Source organism: Vulpes vulpes, chromosome 1, assembly GCF_048418805.1.
Source record: "Vulpes vulpes isolate BD-2025 chromosome 1, VulVul3, whole genome shotgun sequence".
Lineage (NCBI taxonomy): Eukaryota > Metazoa > Chordata > Mammalia > Carnivora > Canidae > Vulpes > Vulpes vulpes.
The window spans coordinates 135992512-136004525 of NC_132780.1; the positions used below are offsets into that span (position 1 = coordinate 135992512).

The 12014-nt window shown below is 59.1% G+C and overlaps 1 protein-coding gene across 4 annotated transcripts in view; it reads right to left on the minus strand.

Annotated features, from left to right (window-relative positions):
- Positions 1-4402: 4402 nt before the first annotated feature.
- BTBD9 (BTB domain containing 9) overlaps positions 4403-12014 on the minus strand; it is a 410333-nt gene continuing 402721 nt past the window's right edge. For 3 of the 4 annotated variants that reach the window (XM_072731483.1, XM_072731492.1, XM_072731482.1), the window contains one exon: positions 4403-7917. In XM_072731483.1, coding sequence (XP_072587584.1) covers positions 7711-7917 — 207 coding nt within the window. In that variant the 3' untranslated portion in view covers positions 4403-7710. The remainder of the gene's footprint in view (positions 7918-12014) is intronic. The other variant, XM_072731484.1, reaches the window with a different exon arrangement.

Below are 12014 nucleotides of genomic sequence, written 5' to 3' on the forward strand. Positions count from 1 at the left end.
GCTGGGCACTAACCAGGATTAGAGACAACCAGGTTTCAAAAAGTAAGAGAAAAGTGACTCTGTGGCCAGAGCCTGTCACTGGGGAAAGCGAGGGTGAGGATGGGACACTGAACTCTGCAGGAGTCCTGGTAAGGAGGGAAAGGGCAACAGGTCTGGAGCACTGTTGACCATGTCTCCCAGTGCCACAAAGGGCCGCCGAGCTGCGGGGTCCTGTCCCCAAGTTCACCTGCTGGGGTTTTCCACCACGGCCGCCCAAAGTCAGCGGTTTGCCCCAGGGCCCACGCACCCCACGAAGGATCGCATCCCCAGGAGGAGGAGCTCACGAGCCACCGCGGCTCAAGGTGCCCTGAAGAGCCACCCCTCCAGGGGGCACCAGGAGGCATGACCACGAGTGCCAGGGACAGCAGCGGCCTGGGGGGCCGAGGCTTGGGGCAGATGCGCCTGATGACCATGTGGCCTTACAACTCTTTCTGGAGCAAGAAAACTGCAGAAAGGGCCCCGGAAAGGGCCCCTGCTCCAGGCCAGTAGGATGGCGGGGACGCCAGAGCAGGGGCCGTCGCTGTACCTGCTGTACCGGGGGCTGTCCCAGGGCCTGTCGCCCGCAGAGTTCATCCTCTGGGCGCTGTGGACACCGGCAGCTCCCCTGTTGGGTGGGGACCCTGCTGCCCTGGGGAGGAGAGCTGGGTGCTGGGTGGGTCCGGGGGGAGGGGGCCCCAGGAAGCGCGGGCAGAGATGCAGCCACTCTCTGAAGCATCGAATGTGTCTGAGGAGACTCGTGTGCTCCGCGTGTCCCGCGTCGTGTTTGTGTGTAAAGGCCAAGTCGCTGTGGCTTTAGGCAACCAACCCCTCTGTTGCTCCCCTTTCCCCATTTCCTGGGTGTCTTGGCATCGCCTCCTTACTTTCCACTCTGGATATTTTTGTTTGCAAGCTCTCTTTTTGGTCAACGGTCACAACTGGGGGGGGGGGGGCAGTGTGTGCTCCTTTCCCGTCACTGCACGTGTGGACGGACCGCTGGCCGCCCTCCAGACTCCCGTCTGCGCTTTGAGTCCCAAGGGCGCGATCTTTGCCACCCAAATAGATGAAACAAGAAAAATATGCTGGAAGTTTGGCAGTCCCAGGCGGGTGGAGGGCCTGAGGACGCGGACTACTTCGGAGGGGCTGGCCCTCCGAGTCTGGGCAGGTGTGTCCTGGGCACAGGTCCCGGGGGGCGGCCCATGGTCGCGGGTGGGAAAATCTTGTCCAAGGGCGAACAGCCCGGAGGGGCCGCGGCGGGCCGATGCTCAGGGAGACGCAGGAAGAACGTGGGGAGGGCTGGAAACATGGGCAACGGCAGCTGGGGATCCCAGGAGCCCCACATGAGCTCACAGCCAGCCTCGGGGACAGTCTCCGAGACGGGCAGCCCCCACACCAGACTCCACCTGACCGGGTGCCCCGAGTCCCCTCACACCTCAGCCCGCGGCTCTTCTTGAATCCTCAGGACACCTGACACACTGACCCGCCGTCCCCCAGGCCTGTCCCCACCAGGCCTTCGGGGCTCCTCTGCTGCCCCTTTGTGCCCCCCAGGCTCTACCCGCTGGGGGCTCCGGGGCCATCCCTCCTGGCCCCCCGTCCCCTAGGCCGCCTGCTGCCGCGGCACCACCTCCCCCCCACGGGCCTGCTCCCCATGGAGGCCTCCGGCGGGGCAGCCGGCGGTGAAGCCCATGCAGACCAGCCCCGCCTCCCCTGGACCTTGCACCAGCCCCGCCTCCCGCCCCCCCAGGCCATCACCCCCACCCCTGCCCCTCACCTGTCTGCAGGTGCCAGCCCAGCTGCAAGGCAGGGCCCTCCCATGCAGGGGCCGCCGGCTGAATGAGAGCAAGCTGTGGGCGGGGGCCAGGGCGCCCACAGTTTTGCCATTGAGCTGCGGGGAGACAGAGAATGGGGTGCAACCCCCAAGGTGGAGGAGGTCCGCGCTCTCTGGGGACTTGGCCACAGTAGCTCGGGGTCAAGCCCCACAGCAGCCCCGAGGTGCCCATCCCCCACTCTGCACACTGCTCGCAGGCTGAGCCCAAGGCCCTCCCCACCTTGAGCTTTCCCGGGTGCTGGAGCAGGGGTGGCCTTAGGACCTTGGCTATGGGGAGATGTCTGAGGGCTGTGCGGAGTGGCCGCTGCCTCTCAGAAGGGGGCTCTAGCAGCTGAGCTGCACTGTGGGGGAGCGAGGTGAGGAGAAGCTGGGCCCCAGGGGCCCGGGTGGCCCCTCGAGACCGGAGCAGACCCGGCCCGCAGGCTGCACAGATGCGGCCGACAGCACCTAGCCCAGCCACGGTGGAGCACTGAAGATGAGGTGCCCCCCCACCCCGGCCTGGGGGCTGGTCTTGGAGGGAAGAGCTTGGAGGCCCAGGTACGAGGTGTGGGTGCAGGGTAACCCGGACTCTGGGGCCGGAGCTGCCGCGCAAGGACCAGCTTGCCCCCAAGGCCCCAGGCAGATGTGTGGCCACTGTGGCCAGGCGGGGCCCATCTGTACCCGTGTGGGCCACACCCCCCGGTGCTCCTCTGACAGGACGAGCATATTTGGGGATGGAGGGATGGGCCGTACCAGTGAGCCCAGGGGGCCAGGGCATCCGTGGAGACCCAAGCCCCGGAACGCAGGCCCCCTCTGCGCCCTCTGCTCAGGGTAGCACCACCCTTCGGCACAGAGCGGGCACCTCTCACCTGGACGGGACGGAGCCACCGCCCCGGCTCCGGGGGTGGCACTCTTCAGCTGCCCCAGCTGCCGTGCCAGCCGAGCAGGAGACAATGGTGGAGGCAGGTGGAGGCCTCCTCCTCCCCCACTCCCGGCCCAGAGCTATAAATACTCGGGATGCAAATGGTAAATGCTCGAGACATTTATCATAAATTATAGGTGGATGATTGTGAATCTTTAGGCTGTGAAGCCCCTTGGGGAATATTTTAACTCTTAAAAAAAAACTAACCTGATGACATAGGAGGGCCCCCCTCACAGTCTGGCTTTTGCCAGGGAGAGGCCAGGGTGTTGGGAAGGAGGGCTGAGGGGCAGGGGAGCAGGGGACTGACTTTCCTGTCCCAGCAGAAACGACCTGGCCCCGGGTCAAGGGGGACTCAGGCCAGATGACAGGGAGGGCACCTCTGTCCTTTCTACTAGATTGGAATGTTCTTCCATGGGCATGATTACTAATATTTTTTAACAAGTAATTTAAGAGACCAGTGGTATCCCAAGTGTGTGGCGGAGGGAGCTTGTCCATGCACCTGCTCCACCCCTGCGATGGCGCAGGTCCCAGCTCACTTCCATCCATGGGAAGCCCTGCCTGGAGGGATGTGGGGTGGTTGCTGGGGGGTCCAAGGTCATTGGGCAGCTGCCCACGTCCACAGAGGCACAAGGTGCACGGCCCCTCCGGCCAGTCAGGAAACCAGCAGAGGCACAGTCCTGCCTGCTCCCCAGGACACTGCCCAGGGGTGGCAGGGCTGGGGACAGGGGAATGGGTCTATCCTCCAACCACACGTCCCTCCACCCTGCCCACAGGCTGTCTCTCACACCACCGGGGCTCCGGAACCCTGCCCAGCAATTAGGCTGACCCCTCAACCTCGAGGGGGAGAAACAGGGCGCCCTGGTTGCCCCACATGCTGTCTAACCATTCCCTTCCTCTTTTCCAGAGACTCCTGAGCAAACACCAGGCACCGGGACGACTTCTAATTTAATATTATAAAAACCATGGTGGCACAGAGCCAGGAGCTGCATCTTAAATTCCTAGGGCCACTAATGAGCGCTGAACTCCCGCTGGAGGTGTCGTCAGGCCAGACACACAGAAGCGATGGCTGTGGCGGCAAAAATACATGGAGCGCGGCCTACGCCCGCCACGGCCACGGCCACCCCGCCCCGCGGCTCCCCGAGTCGGCAGCGTCCGCAGGAACCCGCCCCCTGTACAGAAGGCAGGATTCCTGGTAATGCCACAGAGTGCGCAAACGAGGAGAAACTCCTGGAAGGAGACACATTTAGTTTTTTCCTCTTTTGACACCTTTCTTCCTCGTCCAAAGGAAGTCTCTTAATTGAAGCCTGCGATGGGGTATGCTCCCTCTATTACCAAGTGACCTTGGCACACAGGACGCTCTGCTTTTTATTACAGATTATACTTTCCTTTTTTTTCTTCTGAGTCTCTAGAAAAAATAAGTGATTACAATTTTGTTATCTTCTTGGGGGAAAAAAAGGTGAAGTTGACTGGGTTGGCGCTGTCTGCACAGTATTTGACAATTGGGGTGACAGCGTAACTACTGAGCAATTTTTTGCACAATTCAAAAACTCATTTTTTTTTTTTTTTGGGCCAAGGAATCAGTCTAACAAACACATCCCACTCTTGCTGAAAATAATTTCTTTTCCCAACTCTTCTAGGAATAAAACACTTATAATGTATTTGTCAGGAATCGACACTTCATTTAATAAGATTAAAAAGTGACAATTTAAAGAGCAATTGAGAAGAGTCCCACATTCATCACGGGCTCGTAGTTCTAACTAAAGTCAGAAGTAAAACAGAAAAAGCACTGAGAATACGGGTAAACAAGCATCTGTGTACGGGTGGGGTGCACGTTGTCATCCTATTACCCGTTTCAGATCCAAAGTGCTCGGCGGCAACCCCGCCTTTGAGACCGCCATGACCAGGCCGCCAGCCCCAGGCACACATGCACTGGACACGGGGCCCACCTGGTGCGCTCGGGGTCACCCCAACCGGCCCACCCAGCAGCTGCCAGAGGCGGGGGCTCTCCCCTCAAAGCCCCAGTGCCGTTTATTTTTACTCTCCCCCAAATCAAGATCTGCAGTGAAGGGCGGGGGGCGGTTCTGGCAGCATCCTATTTCTTGACCTGGGCGGTGGTCACAAAGGTGTCGTTTCAAGGTAACTGGGGAGCGTCACAGTCAAGGGCCTCAGGCCACGAGCTCCCCCGTCTGTCCCCACGGAGGCCAGACCTCAGCTGACCTCTCCTCACACCAGTAGCACCCAGGCTGCACCTCAGAGGGCGGAGTCCCTCATCTGCCCTGGCCCCCTCATGACTTGGCCGTGTGTCCTTCCCCACACTTCGCGGGGGGGTCAGCCCCCACCCTCCGCTGGGATGAGGACTCCGTGGGCATCGGGGACTCCTTCTGGCTGCTGGCCCAGGCCTCTCAACTGCACTCCCATTTAGCTCCATTGGCCTCTTCCAGGTTTGGGGCCATTCTGGCCTAGTCGGCTGCAGGGAGGCGTCCTCCACAGGGCCAGCCAGGGTTGCGGGGAATGCCAGGCCACCTGGCAGCCCACTCATCCCTCACTCCCGGAGATCCATGCTTCACTCTGCGTATGTCCGTATCTGCGGGGCCACCCAGCAGCCCTGGCCCCCCCCACCCCCATCAGAAGGCCCACACAGAGGGCGGAGCCGCCGGCCTGGTAACAGGAGGTAGACCAGGGCGGCTTCTGCTGAGCTTCGTCTGCCTGGGGCCGAGGGGCTTCCATGTGGGCAAGGCCTCCCGTCAGGGCCAGGCCCCGGGGCAGCCAGCCGATGGGCGCGCTGGGGGCGGGGGAGGGAGGGGAAGGAGGCGCTGCCGCAGCCTCCCTGCGCCCTGTGCTGGCAGCTCTGCCCCCTCTCCCCCTTCCTTCCCTTGTCTGCGGAGCCAGACCTGGGGCATGCGTGGAAGGTGCAGACGCTGAAGGAGATCCGCAGGGGCGGGGGGCAGCAGGCTGCTGGCCGGGCCCAGGGGTGGGCGTGCGCCTCTTCGGGGGACGCGGAGCTGCTGCCAAACCCGTGGCCCACAGTCTGGAGATGGAGCGTGGGAACCATCCGGGTCCCCACCAGCCCGCTGTCTCTTCCCAAGCCAGCAGCGGCCACCTCCGAGCCCAGGACTCCTCTCTGGATGCGGCTCCGAGGTCTAGGAAGCAAGCCTTCCAGCGAGTGGATACGTAGCGAATGCCTGAGCTCAGGCCCCGCTGGCTCCCCTGGCACCTGCTGCTCCCCACCAGGGAGTGCCAATGCCACCCAAGGAAGTGCGTGCGAGGGGACAGCGATTCTCCATGCTGACCTACCACCGGAGACTGGTGCTGTCACCAGCATCACACGGGGTTGTGGCAGCCACCCTCCTCCTGTGACATGCCTGGTACCCCTCAGGGGCTCCAGGGACTCCCCACAAAGTGGGGAAGGGGCGGCTGGCGCTGTGGCTCCTCTTCCCCAACCCCCCCCCAGTGTCCCTCCACGCCGTGTTCAAACAGAAAGCCCACCTTCCTGTTTAGTCAGGTGGCCCGATGCCCCCTACCCTTCCCATATCGATAGATCACTCGAGACCAGGTCACACTGGGGAAAGCATTTAGTAAGTCGACCCAGTGACTCTGTGTCTGCCCACAACCAGTGTGTGTTCAAGACCCCAAGACGGAAGTCCGGGTAAGTCCACCCTCCTCCAAGGGGATCACAGGGTGTGCAGAGGCCCCGGGCCTGCATCTGGGGGCCCCGAGGTCCGCAGTGCCCAGCCAGGCCACTGGGTGGGCCCCAGGGTGAGGAGAGAACAAGCAGGCAGAGGCCGAGCGGGTGACGCAGGGTGGTCGGCGTCCAAATGGAAACCACTGTGTAGGAGGCGCGACAGGGCTGGCTCGGCCACTGGGCCACTGCAGTCGGGAGGAGGAGAAAAGCTTCCGAGAACTGCTTTTTGTTCTAAACCCCGGGTCGGCAGTATGGCCTGCAGGGGAGGCACAGCAGCGACGCCCAACAGCCTCAACCTGCCGCAAAGGCCCAGTTCCCTGTCCCCAACCCCGACCCCCGCTCGGCCACCGTGCTGACTCCTCGGCCCAGCTGGAAGCTGCCGCACACTTATATACACATTTACATACTTCGGACCATGAAATTAGCAGGTGGCTTAGCAACTCCTTCTTTGTCAGCCTCCCAAGCTCAAAGGCTGGATGCGTCTCAGGAATGACAGGTTAATAACTCAGGAATTCGAGTGGTCATTAACTCCAGTGTCATTGGATTGATTTGCTCATTGTGTATTTTGCTGAACTTCCTCGGAGGATTTTCCCTGTCAGACCAGGGGCCGTGATGAGCTGCGTCTGTGCTTCACTCGGGAGACGGGAGACGTGGGCAGTGCTTCTCTGCTCCACCCCAGGCTTAACCGCTCAAAACTAAGGAGGGAAATTACAGCATCAAGAGGGATGAAAACAAGGGATGTGCTGTATGAGCAGTGCAAAAAACGATCTGGAACATCTATGATTCAGCAAATGGACAATAACTAAAAGAAATTTTTAAAAAATCAGTTACCACGGCAATGTGTTCCATGAAAGTCAGCACTCTACAGAAACGCACTGCCTTCGGGTGCCTCCCGGGAGCAGAGGCCACCCCCTGCCCTGCACGCGCCCCTGCTGCGCTGTGCTTTGTAGGAATTCCGACACCACCCATCTACCGCCCATCTACCGCTTCCCTCTGTCCCCCTTGCCCCAGTGACATTAGAGAGGTAGGGTGTTAATGGTGGACTTGATGAAGTTTGAAGACCCATTTTCTCCCCCTGGAGACCAGCCTGATTTGAACAAATTGAGAACAAAGCACCCCCTTTCTGTCCTTGGGAGAACGCCTGTTGTGTGTCCCTTTTTGCAGCGGGCTCTGCTCCTCCCTGGAGGGGTCAGGGGCAGTCAACAGAGATCCCTCTTGGCGGGGGTTGGGGGGGGGGGGGCGCACCAGTCCTTGCCTCAGCCCTCAATGGGGCCTGGGGGCCTTTTACTGGTGCTGCCGGTTGGGGGAGCGAGAGGCGGAGCCGGGGCTGGAAGGCAGGGAGCTGCCGCTGGGGGCCTGCAGGGCATGGGGGTCGAGCTGCGGACCCGGACCCGGACCCGGGCCAGGCTCCCCTGGCCCCGACTCCTCGCTGCTGTCCTCCTTATGGCTGCTCTGCTGCTCCGGACACTCAAAGTGGACACAGTGGAACACCTGGCGAGAGAGAGCAAAGGCCCGTGAGCGATGGCGGGTGTCCTTCTGGGCCGGTGGCCCCGGGGCGGCGACGAGAGGCTGGTGCACCTGTCTCAGTTGGGACAGAGGCAAATGGGCTGAGGGTCTCTGGGCTACAGGCAGTAACACGGCCTCCTAGAAAATGTCCTCTCTGGATTACTCCATTTCGGGTTCCTTTTGTCACAGGAGCGCACTTGTAATTAATTGATGAATCCCTGCCTTTGGCAGTTGGGTTAAGAGTCACCAGGGCTTGACTGGGGTGACAGCTGCACATAAAAACCCCTGCGTCGTACGCTGCAAATGGGTGAGTTGTACGGCCTGTGGGTTAGATTTCACTAAAGTCGGTATTTAAACATAAAGTGAGCAGGGCGTCAACCCCCTGGGGGAGGACCAGGGCCCATCTCCCAGGGTCAGATCGAGTCCCCCTCTCAGGCGTTTCCTGTGCCCTGGGGGCCACGCTGGGGCCAATCTGGAAGGAACGCCCTCCGTGGAGGCCAGCCGCAGGAGCCAGGCGGAGCTGGCTAAGCCTGAGTGCTCTGTGCTCAGCAAACCAGGGGGAGGCCTGCCTGGCCCTGAGAATTCACAGCATGCGGTGTGTGCGGGTGTGAGCCTGACACGAGGCTGTGAAACAGGTCACCGCTGGTGTGTGAGCTGGGGGGACTGGCGACGGCCAGGAAGTCTGTGGGAGGCGGGCCTCTAGGGCAGCCACCCTACCCTCCCTGGCACACCTGGATATTCCTTTCTCTACCAACACCGCCTGCCCCGAACTCTAAAGGGGAAGAACCCCATCCTCTGCACCGTGGTTTTTGGTGTGGGGTATGCAGATCCACTTTCCAAGGGCGTGCTGGCGGTTTTCAGGGAATGAATTTCCAGATCCTCAACCCCTGTATTTCCTAAAACTGCCTGCACACATGACTGAATTCACAACACCCTCCCCACCCCCACGGAAGGAGAGCACAGCAGTCACCTGGCCTCAGCGAGGGGCCCTCAGACCTCCTGGGCCCCATGAGAGCGGGGCTCCGCCCCAGTCAGATGTTCAGAATTCAGAACTGATGGGTAATCGGGACTCAGGTGATTTTTTAAACATAATGAGATTTTTCCAGAATTTAAACATTTTCAAGATACACTGGCTAAAGCCCATGAGTAAAAGTCTTGCACGATGACTACAGATTTGCTGTGCCTTATTCAGGGAGTTGGTTAAAATCTATTTTAGTGAATCATGTCATTAAATATTTACTTCTAGTAATTGGTTCCTCATCTTCCATCTTATTTTTTTTACCTCCTGTTTATAAAAATAATTGTATTTCAACTTAATATTTTCCTTTTCAACCTTACATGTTCAAAGGGTTATTGTACTTTTCCCCAAAGTTCTTTTAGGAGATAAGCAAACAAAAAAATGTTTGAAGGCCCCTGCTGCTGTCTGTCCTCAGAGGAGATTCTAAGCCCTCAAGAGAGTGCTTTTAAAAGTTAACAGGCAGGGCCTGGAGGACAGAGGAGCATTTGGGGGTTAGAAGTGTTTCGGGCAAGGGGAGTAACACTGCTGAAGACCCTCAGGAAGAGAAGGCCCAGTGTTGAAGGAAAGACCCGGGTTGGTGAGGCTGGCGAGGTGTCTAGGGAGAACATTCCATGACCTGCTCGTCCCATGAACACCGCTTCCCACAGGGCTGGGCTGGTACGTCAGATCCAACAACAAAGGCCCTCCAAAGTGTGCACGCTGGTGATGAGGTGCCAGGATGTTTGGACAGACTGGTTTGGTCACCAGGGACAGGGTGGCCCGGAGATGGAGGACAGTGGGGTCAACTCAGGGCCAACGGTATTGTCCAGGGCAAGGGCTGAGTGAGAGCTCTGGGCCGCAGGTCACAGAGGCCTGTGAGGAGGAAGGGAGGCGCTGTGGTCCACGAGGAGTTGAAGCCTCGCGGCATCAACCTTGGCTACCTGTTAGAGGTGAAGTTCACCAAAGTGGGACAAATCCAGGAGGGGGCCCAGACTCTGAGATGAGCTGGCACAGGAGCTGGAGCCCAGGTGGAGGTGGGGGGAGAGGCAGCACAGGAAGGGCTGCACAGACTCACTGGGGAAACTGAGGGGTCCGAGGAGGGCTGGATCCAAGCAGGAGGCAGTGGCAGCCAGCGGGAGGGTGGCAGCAGGGGCAGACAAAGGGTCAGCTGGAATGGGGTATAGGGGTGGGTTCTACTTTCTGAGGGGCCCCATGGCACAATGGTCCTACACACACTGGGGTGCTGGGCTGGTGATGTGCCAGAGGATTTTCGGGGGGAGGCCAGAGAGTCCCAACAAACACCTGTGAGGGCCCTGGCTCCCCTAACAGTACGACCTCCTCCCCAGGCTCTCTCCCTGTCGTCCCCAGCCTTCTGCTAAAGAAGTAAGATGGCGAGACCTGTAAGGGTGTCACTAAACTTGGGTATGGACATGGAGTGCATGCCTGGAGCCCGTGCAACAGCCATGAAGGACAGGCCGTGTGACACGGGGCATGGTATGCTCCCAGCCCACGAGGGTGGGACACACTGCTGGCTCTTCCCTAGCCACCCAGTGCTTCCAGGAGAATGACAGCGCCCCCACCCCTCCTGCTCCCTCGTGGTAGGGTTTCACCCTTTCTTTCCGTGGACCTGTTGGCTGGACCGGAGCCACTCAGCATCTGGTGTGCCCACGTCTGGGGAGTCTCTTCTGGATAAGGGCCTGTGTGCAGTGGCTAAGGCGCTGACACTCCAGGGGTAGGCAGGACGCAGGGCAGGGCTGGTGGGCCCCTGCTACTCTTCCCAAGGGAGAGCTGGGGCAGGGAGGGGGGTGGGCAGGGAACAGTCCCTCCTTCATCTGAGGGCTCTATGTCCTCCATGGCTGAGCACGTGCGTGTACATGCACTGTGCACACATACACACGTGCGTGCACACACATGACCTACTGCAGAATCAGGTGCACAGAGAAGACAAGTATCAACTGTAAGATTGTAGTCAAAATATAAATTCTGTGCTTACCTTCCTGCATCACTATTTTCCCCATGTTCCCACTTAATTCATTTATCCACTGCTGTTTCAAATTTCACATCTCAAACTCTAATACGAACACTAATGGAGGCCATGCGTCTCCAGGTCCACCCTGTTCACAGGGGCAGAGCTGGTCTCCTAGAGGGAGCAGATCTCTCTCTCTTCACAGCTCAGACTGGGCCTGCTCTCGCCATGGTGCTCCTGGGGGCCTCGCAGCATCTGTCCCTCCTTCCTTTTCCTTTCTTCTCATCCTCCCTGCCAGTTAGAGTAAATCCCCCTGTTTGGGCCCATCTGCAGGTACTCACCTGTCAACAGCCCTATGGGAGGGCCTTTTATGATTTTAAACGGTCTGGGCCATCAGCTCTGACTTGTACCACACAAGGCAAATCCAAACGGCCTCTAAGTGGCAGCTATTAATCCATTCTCCACCAGTTTAACATTCTTTAAGTTTTTAAGTTTTTCCAGCTGCCAGCTGCCTGATGGCACTGCCCTGTGGCCCTGGGGTGGGCATACAGGTGACCAGACAGGAAAGACGGGCCCCCTCTGAGCTGAGCTTCAGTCTGGGACCCAAGGGTGTCACTGAAGGACCAATGAACTTTAATGTGGGTTCCCTGAGCATCTCCAGAGAGCCGAGCAGGCTCTGCCAGAATCAAAGGCAACACACAGGAAACAGCTAATTTTATTAAGTCACAAACAGTGTGGTGACGATTCTAAGTGGAAAAGCAGTTTTACAAATGGAAAAATGGGTAAGGCCTGGAGTCAACAAACACGTAAAATGTGTAGTGGGTGTTAGAACGAGCAGGCAAAGAGTGGGCAGCAGTAGGGAAAGGAAGGGTGCTTCCGTGTGCCAGGCACAGAGGGCAGAGGGACCCCACAGCTGTAGGAGGAGTAGCCAGAGGAACTGGGTTACTGGAGTTTGGAGGTCAGGAGGTCTGCATGTATTCATTCATTTCTTCATTCACTCCACAACTTTATGAGGCACCCCTGCACGCTCACCATGTGGGTCCTGGTTCCTCAGAGGGTGCACCACCCAGTAAGGACAGCTCACACACTGGTGGACGAGTAACTGGTTCTGGGCCTATA